General features: G+C 43.7%; 2 protein-coding genes across 5 annotated transcripts in view; one reads left to right on the forward strand and one right to left on the reverse strand.

Moving 5' to 3' along the window:
- Nucleotides 1-23,707, forward strand: part of mcf2l2 (MCF.2 cell line derived transforming sequence-like 2) — a 143,070-nt gene that overhangs the window by 24,635 nt on the left and 94,728 nt on the right. For all 4 annotated transcript variants that reach the window (XM_037770424.1, XM_037770423.1, XM_037770426.1 and 1 more), the window contains exons 2-7: nucleotides 11,132-11,215; nucleotides 16,847-16,961; nucleotides 17,403-17,493; nucleotides 19,252-19,371; nucleotides 21,535-21,651; nucleotides 21,776-21,925. In XM_037770424.1, the coding sequence (XP_037626352.1) occupies nucleotides 11,132-11,215; nucleotides 16,847-16,961; nucleotides 17,403-17,493; nucleotides 19,252-19,371; nucleotides 21,535-21,651; nucleotides 21,776-21,925 (677 nt within the window). The remainder of the gene's footprint in view (nucleotides 1-11,131; nucleotides 11,216-16,846; nucleotides 16,962-17,402; nucleotides 17,494-19,251; nucleotides 19,372-21,534; nucleotides 21,652-21,775; nucleotides 21,926-23,707) is intronic.
- On the reverse strand, nucleotides 4,781-10,348 carry LOC119488623. The gene is made up of 2 exons (XM_037770432.1): nucleotides 8,557-10,348; nucleotides 4,781-5,060 (listed from the first exon to the last, which is right to left on the reverse strand). Exon 1 carries the CDS (start codon nucleotides 10,301-10,303, stop codon nucleotides 8,561-8,563), a length of 1,743 nt encoding a protein of 580 aa, XP_037626360.1. The 5' UTR covers nucleotides 10,304-10,348; the 3' UTR covers nucleotides 4,781-5,060; nucleotides 8,557-8,560.

The raw sequence follows: 23,707 nt of genomic DNA on the forward strand, positions 1-23,707 counted from the left end.
TCACTTCCTAATTCCCAAATGTTGAGCTCAGTCTGTCTGTGAATACAAAGCAGCAGCAGTGACAGTGTGTGAGAGCATGCTGCTTAATCCTTTTAAATTTAGAGCAGATGGATGAAGGTGACAACTAAGGTGCACATGTTGTGTGTGTGTGTGTGTGTGTCTAGACAGTGTGTTGCCATAGGAACATGGAGTTTAAACACCTGACAACTTGGCAGAGAAGCGGCCGTGTGTGTTACAGCTCAGTCAGTTGTCACCAGATTCCTTGAGCTGCCTTCATCCACCTGCAGGACCGCTAGTGTTGTGACTGACAGCCTTGGTTGTATTACAGTAAGACAGCTGGATATCGAATCCCCTGCGGCCCAAAAAGCATTTTCCCCATAGTCCAACCATTTTAAAAGAGATGATGGTAAAACTAAAACAAGGTCAAATATTACTCTCTGTACTGTGAATTGAATCCATGAGGGTTTTATATGAGTAAATCTAGTGACTGGGCGCCATCTTTGAGTGCGGTATCCAGTTCTTGTGATCAGTCAGCAGTTGTATGCTTCTTATGTGTATATTTATGTCACAGAGTTTCCAGCTTTCATGGGACCATAATTGTGGTGAGACTGAACAGCAGCAGCTGCCCAAGATAGAAGTTACAGTTAACTAGCTTGCAGCTAATTGTAGTTGTCCAAAAACATCTACAGGAACCTTGACATGTTACTTCTTTCAATGCTATAGCCTCTGAACTTAATCTCCCAAATGAAGAATCCCACCGGTCCCAGTGTTTACTGCCTACGTAACGCAACCTGACATCTGCTCACTGAGTGTTCCCGTCAAGCCTCGAAGTGGTCGTACATCATGTGTGTCTGCAGCAAACTGCTTTCTACCTTCATCTGGCAACAATACAGGACTCTGATTGCTGTTCCTCATGTCTACAGAGAACATTTCCTAGATCCCCATCCCTCTTTTTGTACACAATATTTTTTATGCATGTTTGTCTCAGTTCTTCGTCATCCTTAAAAACTCACTTCCATAGTTACATTTACAATGTACCATTAGGTTCTTATATTCTGCAGCTATGTGTCTGGTTTCATACTCATAAACGCCTTCATACAATAAGTGTAAAGCACTCTTTATAGTGGCGGAAGGATCTAATAATCCAGGTGCTTGTTGTATGTGTATTTGCAGTGCGTATGGGAACTGTTAGTAGCCAGAGCAGCATGATTTTCCATTATGCAGATTTGCTGAAATGTACAGCAGATCATTTTGGGTTCAATCTTTAGACATTCAGCAACGTCCTGAGTAACCTTTCATCAGTCTTCACCCATTCTGTTGTGTAGCGAAGTCCAAAACTTGACCGATGTTCAGGTCTTATTTTGACCTCATGATCCTCGTGAAGCCTGCACCTTAACCTCAGTAGGGAAGTGACCATCAGAAGAAAGATGCTTTGCAAAGAGAGCTAATTCCAATATTGATTTCAACCCATACCATTAACAATTACACTGCTTTTATTTAGACTCTAAGAAACAAATCCGTAAAAAAACAGATAATGTCCAGGCAGAAAATTACCAGGACGTTTTCTGTTAAGTTTATGTACATTTTTCTTCAACCCTAAAATGTAAATTTCTGTAAACTTACAGTATATCCTCCGTATCTAGCCAAATAGCAGGCCTAACCTTTACACTCTAAGAAAAGAATCCGTAGAAAAACAGATAATTTCTTGTCAGAAAATTACATTTTCCGTTAAGTTTATGGACATTTTCTTCAACCCTAAAACGTAAATTTCTGTAGATTTACAGTATATCCTCCATACCTAGCCAAATAGCAGGCCCAACCTTTACATTCTGGAGGGAAAACAGACACTAACTTTAGCATTTGTACGTTACCTATCGGTCTCTGTGGACCGCCTGAGGCTAAAACTGGGGCTAACTCTACCTGACGTCCACTGAAGTCTAAAATATAAGCTTTGGTTAAACGTAAATTACAATACCAAACTCGCGTTAGTCTCAAAATGAGTCATCAAAATATTCCTGGCGTATCTGATAACGTTAACGGTCGACAACAGCTGAACTAAACAACAAAACAGCTTTCCAACTAAAATGATACTGAGCTAACATTAAGTCCTTAACAGAAATAATTTTGGTTAGACATTAATTGTTGATTTTGTTTTTACCACAGACGTGTGGGAAAGGTTTCTCCAAATCCGAAATTTTAACTAAACTTTGCCGTGTGTGATGGTCTCTGCCTCTTCCAGCTTCCGTGCTAGTGGAGGTTCTTGTTTCCACAATGCAATGTGGTTTTAAAAATTCCTTCATATTTACACGGTACATTGTCCCGTATTTTTACTAAAGTGTAGACTCAGTCTAGACATTAGAAGGAACAGGTAAAAAAAAAAAAAAAAATCATACTTACATGTGTATCTTTGTTTTAGCTAAACTTAGGCTATACACCAGCCTGGTCTCACCAAGGTGTGTGAATAACACTCTTAAGTCATTTTGTGTGTTGTTGCTATGCTTTTGTGTGTGTGTCATTTCTCACCGCGGTAATATTAGATGCTCAGAGCAAGAGCTCCGTAAGTCAGGCCACGTAGTATAAAGTGTTACAATCAGTGTAGTGTAGGACCCAAACGCAGACAGAGACAATGGCTGAAGTGGAACAAAAAGGCTTTATTGCCAAAAAGCATTGATGTTGGCAGAGTGAATGAATGAATGAGCAGGCTGGAATGAGCAAAGCAGGCAGGCAGGCGGTGATCCTAGGCATAGAAAAAACACAGGATTAGAAAAACATGAACGAAGTCAGAACCATGAACAAGATTTCCAGAAGTACAAGCTACGAGGCCGAGACGAATATACCACTTGGGTTGAGTCAACGATCTGGCGTGGAATGACTGGAGAGCCGAGGTATTTATGCTGAGGTGGATGATGGGATGATTTGCAGCTGCGCAGGTTGCTCAGGCGGGTTGATTGCCTCAGTGAGGGAGAGAGAGAGAGAGAGTCTGCCTGGTAAAAACTCACACACCCACATAGACAGCCAGACACGCCCACACTAGACAGACAGGGAACTGGGCACAAAGGGAAAAAGGGAAAAGACACACTAGGAAGGCTGAGTTCATGAATGGAGTCATGAACGGAATCATAACATAAAGAGCAATAAAGTCTGCATAGGGAGGAGGTTCGGGGTGAATGGATGGGTCATTTCACCCAGGAGACTGCTGTTAGTGTCCCGTAAGTCAACCGTTGACGTATTGACGTTGACTACTTAACTTACGTCTGTAACTTAATTTACGTAAGAAACATACTCATTTTAACCCAAACCGTGATCTTCTCCTGAACCTCACCAGGTAGTTTTGTTTGAATTCACAGAGTTAACCACGTGTTTAAAACTGCGACCGTGCGTCCGTATCTGACCAGTTGGGGAATGAGAATGGCATTACAGGAAATGACACTCGAAAAGCTAAAAATGCGTGACATGACACACAAAATGTCCCTTATTGTATGGTTCAATATGGTAAATATGAGATGCTCAAAAGACATCAGCTCAACTCTCCCAAACACAGAACACAGACTATAGTGGCAGCTGTATGTCCGATGTCCTTGTTAGGTCAGAAGACTCAGATACTAAGAACAGAGCTACATTGATGTTGGCTCCATTAAAAGCCCTGCACACTACCAGTCCCCCACCCCCGCCATCCCACCAGCACACCACCTCGCCAAGCATGTTTCACATGTAGAGCCACACAGTGCAGTCAGTGGTAACGCATGTCTTTATTGTCAGTGACAGAGAACGTTTTGTTCACTGTACGCTGCCTCTAGAGTTTCAGGCTGCAGGGGAACAAAAATGATCATTACACCAGAGCAGGGTAGAGTCTAATCATAGAAATAGAGTAAAAGCAGAACAGACATTCCAATTCGAAATCAACATAGCACGATGTGAGCAGTTTTTATAATACACTTCTCTTTTATCACTCTACAACCAGTGGAGAGACCATGAAGATCAGGAGCATTTTTATAAAAAAAACGATGCTCCCGCTGCCTTGCCTACGTCTGTTCCATTTAAACTACTTACACTTTTATTTTATTTTTATTTATTTTATTTATTTTATTTATTTTATTTATTTTATTTATTTTATTTTGGGATTTGAACCTGTCAACTGTGGTTTTAATTAAGGAACAATTTTTTAAAGGACCCTCAAAACCAGAAAAACCCCCCTGTGCCCGTGCCCCTCGTTGCACCCAATTATGGTGCAACGCCTTAACCTCAACCTAAACCTAAACTTAACATTAACCTTAACCACTGTGAGAGTTTCGCAAATAGTGGGGTACCATCTAGACACAACTGTTACAAAGAACAAGCAAGTCGCACACTCACTGGGACTCACGCACGTTGCCGCGACAGTGACAACAGCGTTGGCGTCTAGTGCGTGTGTGTGTGTGTGTGCTGTCCCTTTTACTCACACACCGACTGCGTCTCAATTCAGCAGCCTGTTTGGCAGTGTGACTACCTCTGCTGCCGGCTTAGCGGCAGAGCACAATGTGTTGCAAACGCTTCACAGCCTCACTGACGCGTGTTGTCACCATAACAACTAACATCAACTAGTCAAATGACCACAGCAAAAAGTTCAATGTTCGTTCTACTCCTATTCTATTTCTATGGGTCTTATGCATGCCACACACACACACACACACACACATGCACGCACGCACACACACACACACACACGCACACAAACATGCACACTTAAACGTGCACAAATGATGAGAGAAATGAGCAGAAATGAATTCATATTATTTATTTGTTTATTTTATTTAATTAGATGTTCATGATTATGCACTGATTGTGGGAGAACTGGATCACCCAGATCGAACCCGTGCGTAACACAACAGTAGACAACACTGACTACTGCGGTGGCGCTGAGAGCTCAAGCCCTCGCATTCATTCAGAAGGAAAAAGTCAATTTTTCCTTCAAGATGAATGACACATTGAAGACGTTTTTTATCTATAGAATAAGTCCAATTATTCACTATATGTGGGATAAACCGGAGCTCCCGGAGAAAACCCATAAACCACTTTACCACCTCGTCATGGTGGCGAGCATAGAAGAGAAGCACCTGCACATGCAGGACCTCTGTCTCGGTGGTGCCATCAGGTGACCTTTGACGGCAAAGGCCATATGCTCTCCAACTGCCGTTTGACCCCCTTTCAAGGACATCAGCAGCCACGTCGCAGTGCCCCACGTCTTAATCAGGTCCCGGTAAATGGCCTTTTCGAGGTTTTCCAATGATTCTGGGCTGGAATCGAAATCGAGACCCTCGACTTCGACCCACGTTTGATCAAAAAGGCGCTGGATGATGTCCTGGACGTTTGAAAGGGTCCAGGTCACTTTTGCCTTCTTGAAGATCCGCGTGACCAGCCTCTCCAAGATCACCTCGACGCAGTTTCTTTTTTGTTCGTTCCGCGCTCGCCGTGCAGAGTCATCACGACTCTTCGTCAAGGATACCGGGGCAGGCGGTGCAGCGATTGCCAAAGGTTTCTTGGCCCTGGGCTTGGTCCCCAGTATGGCGTGTCTCATATTGTCGACGAGGTCGTCGGACTGAAAGATCTGCCACCATCTGGCCAGACACAGGAAACCGAGCACCTTGCGCTGCAAGTCGGCGCGCATGTTGGCACGTATCACCGGCTCGGGGATGATCTCTGGCCCATGTGTGATGTGTGTGTAGAGGAGATCACTTAAGACCTTTGTGAACTCCAAGACTCGACCGGGGGGAATGTTTACAAGTGGAGCGCCGAGTCCCAGAAGATCGCGGTTTTCTGGTTGTTTCATCAGATCGTTAATCTTCTTTGTGAGAGACTTTGCCGACTCCCGGCTGTGAACTTTAGAGCCCCGGTGGAATCTTTTCCTCATCTGTGCCACGATGCGATGGATGCACGTTTTGGCAAAGCATTTTGCCAAAAGCTTCTTAATTTTGCTTCTGATGCTTTTCTTGGAGCGTTTGCTCTTCTGCGCCGACGGAGTCTGTCTTACAGCATCTTCGGCGATACTCCGAGCGATTTCTTCTGCGACGTCTTCAATCTCCCGAGAGTTTTGAGACTGCAGCAGCGTGTACTCGGAGTCCGGCACGTCAACCAAGAGAGGTTCGGTGATATCATTCAACTGCTTCTTGATGATGATTGTGACATGCGTGATGTCTTTCATCGAAATCACGACGTCCGACGAAGGCGTCGCCGCATGGCGGTCTTTGGCATCTGAGGGTTCCGGTTCCACATCTGATTCCTCGCAGATGGTCCTCTGCTTGCGCGGTCGGGGCGAGAACACCGACTTCATCTTGCCGATGAACGCCTGGCACATTTTGCAGGCGTGCAGAATCATGTTGTTGAGTCTGCTGGGAGGAGTGAGGCGCTGAACTATGCCCTCGGGGCTGGAGAGGGCACTTCGGACGCTCTCCGAAACCTCTTCAGAGATCAATGTCGTCAAGCTTTTGGAGCTCGGACACTGAACCGAGACGTCGACGCCCAGAGCTTCGGCAAAACCCTGAGAGATTGTGTCGCCCAGATTGATTTGGACGTCGTCCTCAGACGCCAGGGTCGTGCTCCCGAGATATTTCAGGAAAGCTTTTGTCAAGGCCGCTGTCATGTCCAACAGCAACTCTCCCATCATGGTCATAGTGGCGTCGTCGGGGTTGCCGGATTTCAAAAATCCCCACTGATCCGCCGTCATCCCCTTAAAGAAGGAGTTGAGCAGCTTGGAAACAACGCGACGGACGTTGAACTCTGGCATGATGGCTTCTGGCTGGGAAGTTCTTGATGATACCATGATGCTGATTTACGGTCAATTCTTGACGATGCTAGATAGTCTGATGAGTGAAAGTAATCGTTAGTTGCAGCCCTAATTATTATTAACTAACATGTAAGCTGCATTTAAATTGAGGCTAATTTTAACTGCTTCATATACTGTTGGGAGGTTTAATCTAAAGCAATGCATTCATAAAATTCATACCTCTTCCTCTTGAGACAACTGCTTCTCTCAGTCGATGTGTTTCGTCTGATCGAGTCTTCAGATTCAACTACAGTTGTGTGATTCTGGGACTCTCTCCTGAATGTCACTCCTTTATGATGTCACCGCTCCTTTAAGATGTCACAACTGATGTCACCACTCCTTTAATTCATCAGTGTTCCATCTGGTGATGTCACGATGCAGTGATGATGTCATCACTGCTGTGATGTCACCACTGCTGTGATGTCACCCAAACACACAAACACACCCACACACACCTGCACACACTCACACACACACGCACACACTCACACACACACACACACACACACACACACACACACACACGTGAACACACACACACACATGCACACTACACAGAAACGTGCACACAGGTGCGCACTACTCACACACACACACACGCTCACAATACACACACACACAAACATGCACACACGTGCACACTACACACACATACACACTACATACACACACGTGCACACACACACTAAGGTCTCGTTTGGGCCCTCACTGCATTATAAAATAAAAGCACAACATAATAAAAGCACAACATCAGCATAATCACTTCCTGTATTAAATTGTTTTGTCCACCTTTACACCGTCACTGTGTGTGTTCTTTCCACCTTGAGTGATGGAGATGCTTTCCAGCTCTCTCACAGTCTCTTGTTGACCTGGTAAACTCACCTGAACCTGTCTGCAGAATGTGGGCAGCCGTGGTGTCCCTCACATTTATAGGCTTATTGAATGAACTAATGTATGAGTTATCTTCACACTTAAAAACACACGTCCCCCCACCCCTTAAAATAACCTCATTTATTGTCATTGAATAAGAGTGCATTCATGTTTCTAGTAAAACAATACACCATCATTGTGATATGTCTTGATACACCTTACAGTGAAGGTGTCAGTAAATAAATATCTAAACATAATAAATAAGGTTTAATGATCTTTAATTACAACAGTTCTGATCGGTCAGGAATAGGTGTGGTTTTGAATATTAATAGCTATTTACAGACTGTGTGGGCTAAAACACACAAGAAGCCTGATTGTCCTTTACAATAATTCTCTACATGTCTACAGTCAGGCAGGTAAACGCATTAAAATTTGCAATAATTAAGATCAGTGTATATGATGGAAGAGAGTGTGCAAAACACACTTTTCTTTGTACTTTATTTTTGTACTTTATACAAATTCACTGAATCAGCAGAACTTCAGTCTGAGTTGAATATTTACAGCAAATGATGAGAGACATGAGCAGAAATGAATTCATATTATTTATTTATATTATTATTTATTTTATTTAATTAGATGTTCATTATTATGCACTGATTGTGGGAGAACTGGATCACCCAGATCGAACCCGTGCGTAACACAACAGTAGACAACACTGACTACTGCGGTGGCGCTGAGAGCTCAAGCCCTCGCATTCATTCAGAAGGAAAAAGTCAATTTTTCCTTCAAGATGAATGACACATTGAAGACGTTTTTTATCTATAGGATAAGTCCAATTATTCACTATATGTGGGATAAACCGGAGCTCCCGGAGAAAACCCATAAACCACTTTACCACCTCGTCATGGCGGCGAGCATAGAAGAGAAGCACCTGCACATGCAGGACCTCTGTCTCGGTGGTGCCATCAGGTGACCTTTGACGGCATAGGCTATATGCTCTCCAACTGCCGTTTGACCCCCTTTCAAGGACATCAGCAGCCACGTCGCAGTGCCCCACGTTTTAATCAGGTCCCGGTAAATGGCCTTTTCGAGGTTTTCCAATGATTCTGGGCTGGAATCGAAATCGAGACCCTCGACTTCGACCCACGTTTGATCAAAAAGGCGCTGGATGATGTCCTGGACGTTTGAAAGGGTCCAGGTCACTTTTGCCTTCTTGAAGATCCGCGTGACCAGCCTCTCCAAGATCACCTCGACGCAGTTTCTTTTTTGTTCGTTCCGCGCTCGCCGTGCAGAGTCATCACGACTCTTCGTCAAGGATACCGGGGCAGGCGGTGCAGCGATTGCCAAAGGTTTCTTGGCCCTGGGCTTGGTCCCCAGTATGGCGTGTCTCATATTGTCGACGAGGTCGTCGGACTGAAAGATCTGCCACCATCTGGCCAGACACAGGAAACCGAGCACCTTGCGCTGCAAGTCGGCGCGCATGTTGGCACGTATCACCGGCTCGGGGATGATCTCTGGCCCATGTGTGATGTGTGTGTAGAGGAGATCACTTAAGACCTTTGTGAACTCCAAGACTCTACCGGGGGGAATGTTTACAAGTGGAGCGCCGAGTCCCAGAAGATCGCGGTTTTCTGGTTGTTTCATCAGATCGTTAATCTTCTTTGTGAGAGACTTTGCCGACTCCCGGCTGTGAACTTTGGAGCCCCGGTGGAATCTTTTCCTCATCTGTGCCACGATGCGATGGATGCACGTTTTGGCAAAGCATTTTGCCAAAAGCTTCTTAATTTTGCTTCTGATGCTTTTCTTGGAGCGTTTGCTCTTCTGCGCCGACGGAGTCTGTCTTACAGCATCTTCGGCGATACTCCGAGCGATTTCTTCTGCGACGTCTTCAATCTCCCGAGAGTTTTGAGACTGCAGCAGCGTGTACTCGGAGTCCGGCACGTCAACCAAGAGAGGTTCGGTGATATCATTCAACTGCTTCTTGATGATGATTGTGACATGCGTGATGTCTTTCATCGAAATCACGACGTCCGACGAAGGCGTCGCCGCATGGCGGTCTTTGGCATCTGAGGGTTCCGGTTCCACATCTGATTCCTCGCAGATGGTCCTCTGCTTGCGCGGTCGGGGCGAGAACACCGACTTCATCTTGCCGATGAACGCCTGGCACATTTTGCAGGCGTGCAGAATCATGTTGTTGAGTCTGCTGGGAGGAGTGAGGCGCTGAACTATGCCCTCGGGGCTGGAGAGGGCACTTCGGACGCTCTCCGAAACCTCTTCAGAGATCAATGTCGTCAAGCTTTTGGAGCTCGGACACTGAACCGAGACGTCGACGCCCAGAGCTTCGGCAAAACCCTGAGAGATTGTGTCGCCCAGATTGATTTGGACGTCGTCCTCAGACGCCAGGGTCGTGCTCCCGAGATATTTCAGGAAAGCTTTTGTCAAGGCCGCTGTCATGTCCAACAGCAACTCTCCCATCATGGTCATAGTGGCGTCGTCGGGGTTGCCGGATTTCAAAAATCCCCACTGATCCGCCGTCATCCCCTTAAAGAAGGAGTTGAGCAGCTTGGAAACAACGCGACGGACGTTGAACTCTGGCATGATGGCTTCTGGCTGGGAAGTTCTTGATGATACCATGATGCTGATTTACGGTCAATTCTTGACGATGCTAGATAGTCTGATGAGTGAAAGTAATCGTTAGTTGCAGCCCTAATTATTATTAACTAACATGTAAGCTGCATTTAAATTGAGGCTAATTTTAACTGCTTCATATACTGTTGGGAGGTTTAATCTAAAGCAATGCATTCATAAAATTCATACCTCTTCCTCTTGAGACAACTGCTTCTCTCAGTCGATGTGTTTCGTCTGATCGAGTCTTCAGATTCAACTACAGTTGTGTGATTCTGGGACTCTCTCCTGAATGTCACTCCTTTATGATGTCACCGCTCCTTTAAGATGTCACAACTGATGTCACCACTCCTTTAATTCATCACAGTGTTCCATCTAGTGATGTCACGATGCAGTGATGATGTCACCACTGCTGTGATGTCACCCAAACACACACACACACACACACACGCACACACACACACACACACACACACACACACACACACACACACACACACACACACACACACACACATTAACTGGAGAGTGACACAACATGACAGGATATGAATAGTTTTTTTAATGACATAGAATGACTTTAACTTATGTATGTATGTACAGTGTGCACAAAACACTGTGTACGTAACTGACACATTTTCCTGTTTGATTTTATGTTACCTGTCACCCAGCCTACTAGTGTCTGATTTTCCCTCCTCTTCTCCTGGACTGTATCATTTATATTCTTTGAATTTATTTATTATGCTGACTAAACTGTAATGAGATTCTCTCTGTGCACGTGTGTTTCCTGTGTGTCTGGCTGTATCTGATCAGAGTGTCTCTCCTTCATCCTTCCAGATGAGATCATGCAGCAGGAGATCCGGCCCCTGCTGGCTGTGGACATCATTGAGCAGCTTCATCGCCAGTTTGCCTTGCTCTCAGGTATGTTACAAGACTCCACCATCCCACCATGCTGCTGTCCACACCTGGACGTTGTGACCCTACATGTATGTATTTAAATGGAGGGCTGGGAAACATGAATACTGGCAGTCAAACTTCTATCAAGAGAGTAAGTTATTATTGGGAAACAAGATTTTTGAGCTGTGGAATTTGGAATTTAAGAGCTGTGTGGTACATGACATATGGAAACATGTGTGATGTTTATTTGAAATATAAAAAAAAAAAATCTGAATGTATCCAGAGAACTAACTTAACTCAACTAACTGTAGGGGAAATTTACTAGATTTGAGGAACTAGAACTAATCAGGATAGAATTATTAAGCAGCTAAACACTTTAACTATTCATCCAGCGATATAACCTCACTGTCAGCATAATAATATTAATAAACCGTTTCTCTTAGTGATCAATCAAGAGGGTCTATGACACAATACAGCTTTGTGAATAAATTAACTGAAACTCAAATAGAGCAAAGAAAAAGTAATCAGGTAGGCTATGCTTAAAGTGACTGAAAGTAAGTTATAGAAAACCACGGCAACAACTTTATATTTAAAACATGTATTACTAACACCACTAATAAAACACCAAGTACACACCAACTACAACGCTACGGTGAAAGTACAACTGGGGAAGTGATTAAATGAATAAACCAAATGAAAATACTGACCGTCACTGGAAGCAGCTGGGGTAAAGCGCTGTTAAAGCTGCAGTAGGCAGTATATTTTTTGGCATCATTGGGCAAAAATCCCATAATAACCTTTCAGCATATTGTAATTCAAGTGTCCTGAGAGATAACTAGACTTCTGCTCCTCATCATGGCTCTGTTTTCAGGCTTTAGAAAATCTAGCCCGTGACGGGAGACTTTGACCAATCATTGGTCATTTCAGCGAGAGAGTGGTCCTATTGGCTGTGCTCCGGTCATGTGACCGGAACTTGGCGTTCCTTCAACAGATTTCACAATGACGGGCGGCGTCACAAACTTTATCATTTTACAGCTAAACCGTGCACTACAAGATGATTCTGAAAACATCTGAGGAGAGAAATAGGCATTAACGTAACATAATATTGATTCATATTTGATCAGCGCGGCCTAGTTTAACCGTTTGGTCGGAGTTCGCGAGTGATTGACAGCCGGCTGTCATAGATGGCAGCCGGACAGCGGACCTCAGATCAGCTCTTACTGCTTGTTTTCCTCCAGTCTGTGAAATCTTGCAGATGCCGTTAGGAGCACCGGAGGACACAGAGGCACATGGCTTTTTTCAGGTTACCTGTTTCATGTACTACTGTCATGATATAGCAACCGTTTTATAAAAATAACTTTTTTTAATCATATTTGCTCCAATCTCGCCTACTTCAGCTTTAAGTTGATAATGAGGCCACTTATTTATTATATATAAATTAGAATTAAGCCAGTTAGCAGAGAGTCAGCATTATAACTGTGTGTCTGTGGCTGGCAGCTTCAATCCATGCAGCAGTGGCTCACATATCTTGACTTTGTGTATGGGTATAGATCAGAGAACACTGGTTCCTGCCTCTCAACCACTCTAACCCTACCTGGTAAACGCCCATGTCTTTAAACTCCAACATGTAACATAGGCTTATAGTTTCTGTTATAAACCTGTCGTTCCCAAGCCCAGGGAAAGATAACCCCTGGTGACATCATCACTATATTGTTCACTATTTTGTCAGACATGTCAGTCTCAGCTCCAGAAACTGACACAGACTGTGTTCACAGACTGAATAAGTAATGTGCAAAATTGGTGGAGTTGCCCTGAAACAACACACCAGCCACATCTAATCTGTTTATATTGAATGTTACCACACACCCCAGTCTCCCCTACTATCTAGGGTCTTTTAGTGTCTACTGTAAGACTCTACTGTATTGTCCCTTGTACCGTACGGTACAGTAATAAGACCCTCCCCTCCCCTAGTCTATAAAGTCTGTTACAACAGGCTCTGCTCCTCCCTACTGTGTACCATAAGGTGCCAAAAAACGTCATTATCTCCCTCCCTCGTCTCTCCTCCACCTCCGTAGCGCTCCATAAATGGCAACAAGGCTCTGATCCACCTCTAATGGTATTTAAGATTACTACTGACGTCTTCTTATTCACAGAGACGCTCCCGCTGTCTCCCGCTGTCTCCTCTTTCTCCCCTTTAAGCTCATAATGGAAGTGAAACTGTTTCACTTTTATTCCTTCTGATACCTGTTGTATCATCAACACAGGTCACCGGAGGAAGTCAAGTCAAACTTTATTTGTATAGCACATTTAAAAACAACCGCAGTTGACCAAAGTGCTGAACTTGTACATAATGAAAATGAATACAAAGCAAACAACAATAAGAACAGAGTTAAAACAATAACCATGATGTGCACATAACAGCAGAAAAAGAGCCGCAGCACTACAGAAAATAAACTTAATTAAAAACACCAGCGAGAAAAGATGGGTCTTCAGCAGCGACTTCTGTGGTCTCAGCAGTTTTAATATGAAGCTGTTCCAGAGATTAGGGGCATCCACCGCAAAAGGCTCGGTCGCCTCTGTTTTTGAGTCTAGTTCTGGGAACATCCAGGAGCAACTGATATAGGTCGACCTCAGTGCTCTGACCTGAGTACGGAGGTGCAATAGTTCTGAAAGATAAGGTGGTGCCAGCCCATTTAAAACCTTAAAAAAAGCCAAAAAATCGTCAAATCAATCCGGAAACGGATGGGAAGCCGGTGGAGGGAGGCCAGAACTGGTGATCACGTTTTCTTTTTCCAGTCAGAAGGGCGAGCAGCTGCATTCTGTAACTGCAGCCAGCGAAGAGACGACCGTTGTAAACCCACATATAAAGAATTACAGTGATCTAACCGAGAGGTAATAAAAGCATTATGGGTAACTCTCTCAGGATCCCTGGAAGACAAATAGGTCTTTACCTTAGCCTTAGCCAAAAGCCCCCCTCCACCCCAGCACACAATCTGGGTGCCCTCAGACTTTCCAGATGTGTTGTGGCACAGCAGCCTGCGTGGTTCTCCGGGGAGGCTTCTCATTCCTTCTCTCAGTCGTCTCACTGCAGCCAAAATAACAACTGTTTTCACAAATCCCCGTCTCAGCAGTACTTGCCCTCGGAGTTACATAAGTTTAACACTGCGGGCCTGCTTTACTGCCTTCACCACATGCGTGTGTCTACTGCGAGTGTGTGTGTGCCTTCTCAGTAGGAAGTGGGCTGGTATTTTGGTGTTTTTCTTTATACAATTGTGTCACATGTGAACTGGAACCATTCTTCACCTATACAGTGGTAAAGTGATCCTATGTGATGCCTCCTGGTGTCTTCAGGTTACTTTTTAACTTTCTGCAGGTGGTGCTCTTTTCTTAATCCGTTCTGCCGTGGTGGCTCTCACTTTCCTCTTTGCCAAAGACAAAGCCCGTCACTGTTTTTAGTCCCAGACTCCACAGCCAATGTAAAAGCATTCATAAAAGAGAGTCTTCCTTACAAATGACACACAGGTCCACACAGGGTAGAGGTTTCTCAAATCTGTGTTAACTTATTTTTTTTGGCCACTTGGGGGCAGCACAACCAGCTAAAAGCACAATAATGGAACACCTTTACTCACTTTACCCCTGAGAGTTGATATGACTAACCTGTTAGTATCCAGCAGACATGGAGCAACATTAGCATTCATTTTGAGTCGTGCCTCTGGGCCACCTGATGAATGCCAGTCCAATATTGACTCCCCTCTCCTCTCAGCTCTGTTTTGTTTCATTTGACCCATTTTTCATATTTAAGTTGAATTTTTGCACATACATAACACCGCACAAAATACAGTTAATGACAAAAAAACAAAACAAGAAATGTGCCAGGAAAAACAATAACAAAAAAGGAAGACAGAACTAAACTAACATAATTTTAAAAAATACAACAAAAGTTAACAACAAGAAGCACACGAAATGAGCAGAAAAACTAACCAAACACTGGAAAACAATCCAATAAAAACAGTGAAATACATACAAAAAAAACAGTACAGAAGAAAAGAAAATATATCTAAAAATATCAAAAGATAATTAGACATCATGATTAAATGTGATGATAATTTCCTTTTAAAATTTTCCAAGGATAACAAGCTCTTGATAACATTTATTTTGGTGTTCCATATTTGTACACCACGATATCTGAGGGATATGGCTATGTTCTGTTTTTTTAAAAAGGCAGGTGAAGATGATTAACCTGTCTAGTATTATGTGAATGAATTAGATTTAAAGACACATATCTGATGAATATTTATGTCATAAACTGAAAGAATGTTCAGTTTCCTGAACAGTGGAGCAGAAGCCTCCTTAGAGTTTGACAAAGTTGCCAATCTTACAAATCGTTTTTGCAACGAGTAAAGATGATAAAGATCGGAGGGGGTATGTATTTGCCCAAACAATATTACCATAAATCAAATATAGGGATAAACCATGGAATAATATAAGGTTAATAAACAAGAAACATTTACGAAACTTCTTAGTTTGACTTCAAAGTTTTTTTTACAAATACAATGTTTATGTTTTTTAATTTTTCATCAACTAAAATGCCTAAAAAACGAGTGTGAGAGACTTGAGAAATTTCTTTTCCATCAACTGACACTCTCGCATAATCCCTAACATACCTCCTGCCCCTTCCCGCAAATATTAAGAAAACAAGGTTTCCTACTAATCTGATTAGAAATACAAGTACAAGGGTTTTCTTTTTTTGTTGCTTTGAATAAAGACGTGTTCCCTCTTCTGCTGAGGCAAATAAAAACCCTGCATGGTTAAAATGTAATATAATGGAGCCTGAGATATATTCTGGTCACCTTGCTGGGACTATATAGGTCCATATGACACAACACTTTCCTACCAAGCCTTTCCAACACAAATAAGACATGACACACACTCTCCACTCCTCCTGCAGCATGTTACTGTACGTAGAGAGACTTCACCATCTTCAGCAAGATGTGAAGTTGAAAGACGTCCGACGAGACTGTGGGTGACAGAGCAGAGAAAATTAAACCTGTTTAGTGTCAAAATTACTTCCAGATACTTCACTGCACTTCACGTGTGTTGTTCTAAAATGACACACACACATCCTGAGTGTTCTCTCTCCACAAGAACCACAGTGTTTGAGGTGCTGCGGGATGTTTAGCTCAACGCTGCCATCTTGTGGTTGGTCTGCGGAGGCAGAAGAGTCAGACGGCTTCAACTATAAAGAGATGAATAGTTTTGGTTTCCTTATGGGTTGAACTTAAAGACAAGAATGGTGGTACATTATGTTCATGCAAAATACAGCTTGGGTCCATGTTTACATCCTGTCAGCTGATGTCATTCACATACACTGCAACAGGAAAAAAAACCTTGACACATTTAATATGTTTCCGTTTAAAACTGTGAAACGGTCTAAATATTGTAGATTTCTGACATCACAAATGGACAGAAATCCTAACGGCTTGTTTCAAACACACAGTTTCTGAATACGGGCTGTGTGTATTTCTCCATGGATTGAGTGTTTTGAAACTTTCACAGTAATTATTTATCACTTAAACCCAATTTATAATATAAAAGACATGATAAAATCTCACTTTTTACAATATGGGACCTTTAATGTGTGTTTTTGTGTTGCAGGAGGGCGAGGGAAAGATGGCGCCCCCATCATCGTCTTCCCAGAGTTCTCAGGCTTCAGTGAAGTTCCGGAGGAAGACTTCCTCAACGTTGTTACTTACTTAACCAGCATACCCAGGTACACACACACATATATACATACACATTAAACTCCGTTTTCACTGTGGTTCTCCTCACGTGGTCAGACTCTTACTCTTCAAGTTATCCATCAGCCAAAAGAAGGCCTCACTTTGCTCACTGGACACCAATGAAAGGCCTCTCAGACAGCACCATTACAGGTTGTAACTGATGAACATAGCAGCCTCTGTAGCTCACCATGTGATGATTTCCATTACATTTAGTAATGAACTTGAACTTCTTGGTGTATTTACATAAAATGTGCAATATGTTTGTGCTGCTCAGCTGAGCTCTGCATGTTCAATGTCAGTAAGCAAAGTAGAGGATTTGATTGACACGGCTACACAGACACACACACACACACACACACACACACACACACACACACATGCACAAAGCAGCAGTCCAGTTAACGTGTCTTCTTCTCACCTCCCGTCTCCAGCCTGGACGCTGCCAGTATCGGCTTCATCATCATCATCGACCGGCGGAAGGACAAATGGAGCTCAGTGAAGGCCTCGCTATCTCGGATCGCTGTAAGTTCTCCAAGACACATTGGTAGTCAAATCATCATATAAATACATACACTGATCAGCCATAACATTAAGACCACTGACAGGTGATGTGAATAACATGGATTATCTTGCGTCGGGGTGCAGCATCGCCCTGTCTGGGATTCTTTCACAACAATGACCCGCTAGCTGTACATCATTATCCAGCTTATTACACGACCACTTACTGAAGAAATCAATATTTTGACACATAAACGGTCCGCCAGAGTCCGACATCAGAACTGCACTGCAACGGTCTACTATACATAGCAACGGTCCGCTATACATGGCAACGGTCTGCTATACAAGGCAACGGTCTGCTATACATGGCAACGGTCTGCTATACATAGCAATGGTCTGTTATACATTGCAACGGTCTGTTATACATGGCAACGGTCTGTTATACATAGCAACGGTCTGCTATACATGGCAACGGTCTACTATACATGGCAACGGTCTGTTATATATGGCAACGGTCTGCTATACATGGCAACGGTCTCTTATACATGGCAACGGTCTGCTATACATGGCAACGGTCTACTATACATGGCAGCGGTCTGCTATACATGGCAACGGTCTCTTATACATGGCAACGGTCTGCTATACATGGCAACGGTCTATTATACATGGCAACTGTCTGTTATACATAGCAACGGTCTGCTATACATAGCAACGGTCTGCTATACATAGCAACGGTCAGTTATACATAGCAACGGTCTGCTATACATAGCAACGGTCTGTTATACATAGCAACGGTATGCTATACGGTAACGGCGTCACTTTTTGGTCGCAGTAAACACGTTCTTAATGTTGTAAATTAAACAAAACACATGCTTAGGTTCAGACAACAAAACCACTATAATTAGGTTTAGTAAAGAACAACATGGTTGGGCTTAAAATGACTACGCTTGTACAGTGAAGATGTGACTTGACATTGTGAACACGGGACACAAACGAACAGTGGTTTGTAACGTGAAAGTGAAAGGAAACGCACAAACCACAAACGGTCGAGTCCTGGATGAAAGCCCATCCAGCTCCCCTCCCGCCCGCCCGGTGTGTCCCTCTTTAAACTACGTCACCACAGCACCTTCCCTGAGTGTTTATCATTGATGTGAATGGGTTTACATTGAAGTTGATGGAAAGCCCGGTGCATTTCATGCCGGCGCTAAAGGGTGCCTTGTGGATCTTTGTGTAGCAGTATTTCTTTTGAATAATTATCAGTAATCTGACAATATTTATTTATGGGGTTTGCTAACACTGCATATTTCTGCTGTTTTGCAGTGTCCAAGTGTGCAACGTTGCTCTACTAACAAGCATGCAGTCATCATTAGACGCAACGATTTCATCAAGACGATGACACATAGATTTAAAATGAGTCACCGTGGTGATGATTTGCGGTTTTAAAATAGAAGTTAATCTTGAGCTACAAGGCCACGGCTAATCAATGACTCAGCTCACGTGCTTGTTAATGACAAATGACGAGCGGTATGATTCGTGTCTTATGAGGCAGCAGTGTTTACTACATGTGACCCGTCACTGATGTATGATTTTTTTAGAATAAACTGCTGTAATAATTTGGTCCTTTTAATGGACAGACATATACATATGCATGCACATGTCTGTCTCTGTACCGGCTGGTTGGTGTAGCCTGGCTAAAGCAAGTTACTGACTGAATGAGTGAATGAAATGATGGGATGGCTTATAGAGTTGTATAGTAAATTCACATGTTGTTGTGTTATATAGGGGGCGTTTCCAGGAAACCTGCAGCTGGTGTTGGTGCTGAGGCCGTCCAGGTTCTTCCAGAGGGCGATAGCAGACATTGGGATCAAGCTGCACAAGGATGACTTTAAAATGAAGGTACCGGTAAGCATGCTTCAGTACCAACCAAATAAACTCCATCAGCTGCAATCATTGGGAAACAAGTAAAAATGGTGGTTCATTAAAGACGTGAGGTTTTTAACTGAATGCACGACGAATAAACGATGCATGAAATACAATATTTCTATACATGTCAACCCAACTGGATTAGGCATGGCTTGTGTCAGGAACCAAACTGGTAAATGTTTTGACATTACATCTTCATGAGGTATACTCAGCATGTGACCAAGAAGGTCCACCTGATCGGACACAGGTGTGAATCCCAGGTTGACATACATATAAGTACATCAATACAATCATCAAATTATTTACAATGTTTAGAACTCCAAACTCTTATATATCAGTAGCAAAACAATCGATTGGAGCCTTACAAGCAAGATCCTGTCAATATACAGCAGTGTGATAATAAATCCATCTCACCTAAGCACATGGTACAACTGTGGTTCACTAAAAAAAACCATTCAAAAAACAGTGTAATAATGAAGTGCAGTAAATTAACAAACATCAGTACGCATGAGTAACCCGAAGAACTGGACATTACAAAAAAGATCTAATATCAAAATCCTTGTTGAGTCTCTGAGGAGATTCAGGGTAGACATTCCCACGATCTCAGCCCCTACGGGGGAGTGATTGATAGAATGCATCTCTTCAATGCTCCTCAGGGGCATCATAACCATAAATGTTGTAGATTATAGATCTATATTAATAGCAAAAACATGACAGGAAATGAGCAACAGGAGCCATAAAGCAGTATCCTGTTGCACCCCTAAATCACAACCCTTGGATTCTTTGTCAGACTGTGTTTAAAGACAGCAGCGCTGGGTTCAATTGATTTTAAGTTCAGGATATAGAACTGCCTCGGAACTGTCTCAATGAACAGGATATAAAACGTGTTATTTTAGTGCCATTTCAATTGTAAATGGTTTGAATTTAAACAGGTACTCCAGTGACTTAGTATTTCACTTTGTTAAAGTTGGGGGATTCACAAGAGACAGAGTTCAAAAGAACGGTCGAAATTGACGCAGCAGAGGCTGATACATCTTGACATTTAGTCCCTAGTATGAGATTCCAAAAAGACTGCATCCTGCTCTTCCCATAATGTGGGTGTGGGGGAGTGGAGGACACAGGGGAAAACACAGGAAACCACTGCAGCTCAGCATTGAACATTAATAAAAAAATTATCATAAATCCCTCAATAATCCCACATTAAGACACCAAGACCTTGAGGAACAACATAGAAAGAGCAATGCTGTGATTTGGAGATTTCTGCAAGAATTGCATTTTTTGGCGATTAGATGGCAAGCACTTCTGTTGTGTAAACTGCTCAGAAACCCCCTTATTGTCAATCTAGCTAGGAAAGCCATCCATCCTCTGAATGCTCTAGGTCTCTAGTTTGTGGTTGTAAAGTTTCATGAGGCTGTGATTATCCTAGAGGTCACCACAGGTCATTTTATACAGTGAGGTCAAGTTTCAAAAAATGGTCTCACTACAATGAAATGGCTACTATGGGGACTAACATCATCACACGTGAATACAGTTGGGCTCATTGGATCCACAAGAGTCTCAGCTTTATAGTAATACCCAATTTATGTAATTCCAAGACTGTTTATGGACCCCCAGTATGCAGAGATATTCAAATACATCATTTTAGAACAGGAGACAATAACACATTTATACTGCATTCAAATCACTGCATGTGATTATCATAAAGTGGGCATGTCTGTGAAGGGGAGACTCGTGTGTACCCATAGAACCCATTTTCATCCACATATCTTGAGGTCAGAGGTCAAGGGACCACTTTGAAAATGGCCGTGCCAGTTTTTCCTCACCAAACTTTTGCCTGATTTTGGAGTGTTACTGAGCCTCCTTCCCGACAGGCTAGCTTTACATAATACTTTAATTTGATTCCTTTCATTTCATATGATATCTGAACCTTCTCTCTAGCTCCAAAACTCAACCCGGTACAGTCTCTGAAAGACAGTTAAAGTCGTCCGGGACCGCCCGGGTCTCAGGGGGTCAAAGAGACACAGACTAGACATTTCTCTGTAATTTAGAGTTTGCTACTGAACCGCAATTACAATAGTCTCACTTTTACATAATTTAGGTCCCGATTAAGCACCTGAAGTGATGCATTGAATGTGTTTGCAGATTGTGATGCTGAACTCTCTGTCGGACCTGCACGGCTACGTGGATAAAGGCCAGCTGACTCGGGAGCTAGGAGGAAGCCTGGAGTACTGTCACAGTCAGTGGATACACCACCGAACTGTGAGTCAACACACAGTAACACCGTATACCTTCATTTGAATGCTAGTGATTGGCAATTTCCAAAATTAAGTTGCATTCTAGGATGCTGGAGGTTCACGCGTGGATCTTTTTTTTCTCTCTCTAGGCCATAGAGAACTTTGCCATGACAGTGAAAACCACAGCCCAGATGTTACAGACGTTTGGGACAGACCTGGCAGAGACGGAGCTGCCCAATGACGTCCAGTGCACCAAAGACCTGCTCACAGCACACACCGACAAACACAACAACCTCAAGGTGATTTAGTACATGTAATACACCGACACGTACTAACACGGACAAAGACATTCATGCTGGTTGGGGTGAAACTGATTTGTAACTGTGGAGCTCCAAAACAAATCACAGCTTATGAATGCCACCTCATGAAGTTGAAACCAGGCGGTGATAACATGGTGATAAGTTTCCTGGTAACGAGCCAAATAAAACAAATGCTGACTTGCTAGAGAGGGATTGAGAGTTACATTAGTGCCTGGTCACACCAGAGCTTGTGGTGTGAGCTGTCAGGAGAGAGGGACCGCTGGCAAGCTGCTGCCGCGCCTCCTCAGTGATTTGTTTGTTTTTTGTTTATTTGATTGTTTTTGCTTCAACTTGTCTGCTGCATAGTGCTGAGACTGTCTGCTTCTTGGCAGAAGTAGTGCAAGAGTTTGGTTGTATGTGTGTTTGGCGCTACTGTGTTTTACTTTACACCCGGTAGCTTGGAGCTAATTTCGCCGGTAAAGGGGCTCACCTGTATGGGACTGTCGGGTCTCCCCTGTGCTGACTGTGGCTGGATTCCCTGATCTGGCACACGCCTGGTCGAAGCTGTCTGCTGCCTATCATGCCTGCTTTCCTGGGTTCCAAGTGATCCTGTGGTTCACAGCACAGTGTGGTCTCGCCCACTGGCTAACCAGCTAACCTGCTAACCGGCTGCACGTCTCAGCGGCGTGTTTTGGTCTCCTCGCCCGGGTGTAGCCTGCAGCGCTACGGCTACAGCCAACACACTCAACCGCTCCACCTCTACCTGGCTGGCTTCGTAGCCTCATCATCATCATCTGGATTACAAAACTCTTGGATTACAGACAACTCTCCACTTCATCATGTTGGGCATCAAACTCCTCATCTGGATCGCTCTGTGTTTCACCGTCACAAGCGCCACCCTGCCGCTGAAATACTCTGCAACGGAGCTGCTGTCTCTCCGATCCCACTACACCATCCCTCCAGCTCTGCTTCCACATCGGGACATCCTCAAACGACCCTGATACGTGCATCGTGGATCAAGACGGAACTTTCAGTCCACCAAGCACTACAACAACAACAACAACAACAACAACACAAGCATTCCCTCCTTCTGGTCCACTAAGCCCCGCCCCCCTCGCACTGCCACCCGTCCTGTCAATCATAGTGTGTTGTCCCCCCTGCACAAAGCAGCCACCTATGCACCACTTGTCTGTTTAAAACTGGCTCTTTTTAACATTAGATCCCTCACTAGCAAGGGTTTGCTGATTAATGAATTTATTATGGACAACAAACTGGACTTCTTCTGCCTCACTGAGAACTGGCAACAGCTAGATGATTTCTCCCAGCTCAATGAAGCTGTCCCACCTGGCTTTAATTACACCAGCAAACCCCGTGCTTCAGGGAGGGGGGGCGGTCTTGCTGTACTTTATCGTGACAGCATTAAAGTCTGTACAGTCACCGTCCCCCCTCATTCCACCTTTGAATGCTTAGCCATACAACTCACAGGCTCCACACCCATCATCATTATCACCATCTACAGACCCCCAAAGCCCTCTGCCCTCTTTCTCACTGAACTGTCAGCATTATTAACCTCTGTGTGTGCCATGTCCCCTACTGTCATCCTTCTAGGAGACTTCAACATCCACATTGACAATTCTTCTGGTTTTACAAATGATTTCACCTCACTCCTTGAATGTCTAGATATCACCCAATATGTCAATTTCCCAACCCATAACAAAGGACACATACTTGATCTAATCTGCTGCACTGGTATCACCCCTCATAACCTCACTAATGCTGACC

This window comes from Sebastes umbrosus, chromosome 5 (assembly GCF_015220745.1).
Source record: "Sebastes umbrosus isolate fSebUmb1 chromosome 5, fSebUmb1.pri, whole genome shotgun sequence".
NCBI classification, from domain to species: domain Eukaryota; kingdom Metazoa; phylum Chordata; class Actinopteri; order Perciformes; family Sebastidae; genus Sebastes; species Sebastes umbrosus.

Excerpts from the sequence above, each read along its gene's own strand:
- LOC119488623 (XM_037770432.1), bottom strand. The coding sequence starts at position 10,303 with ATGGTATCATCAAGAACTTCCCAGCCAGAAGCCATCATGCCAGAGTTC.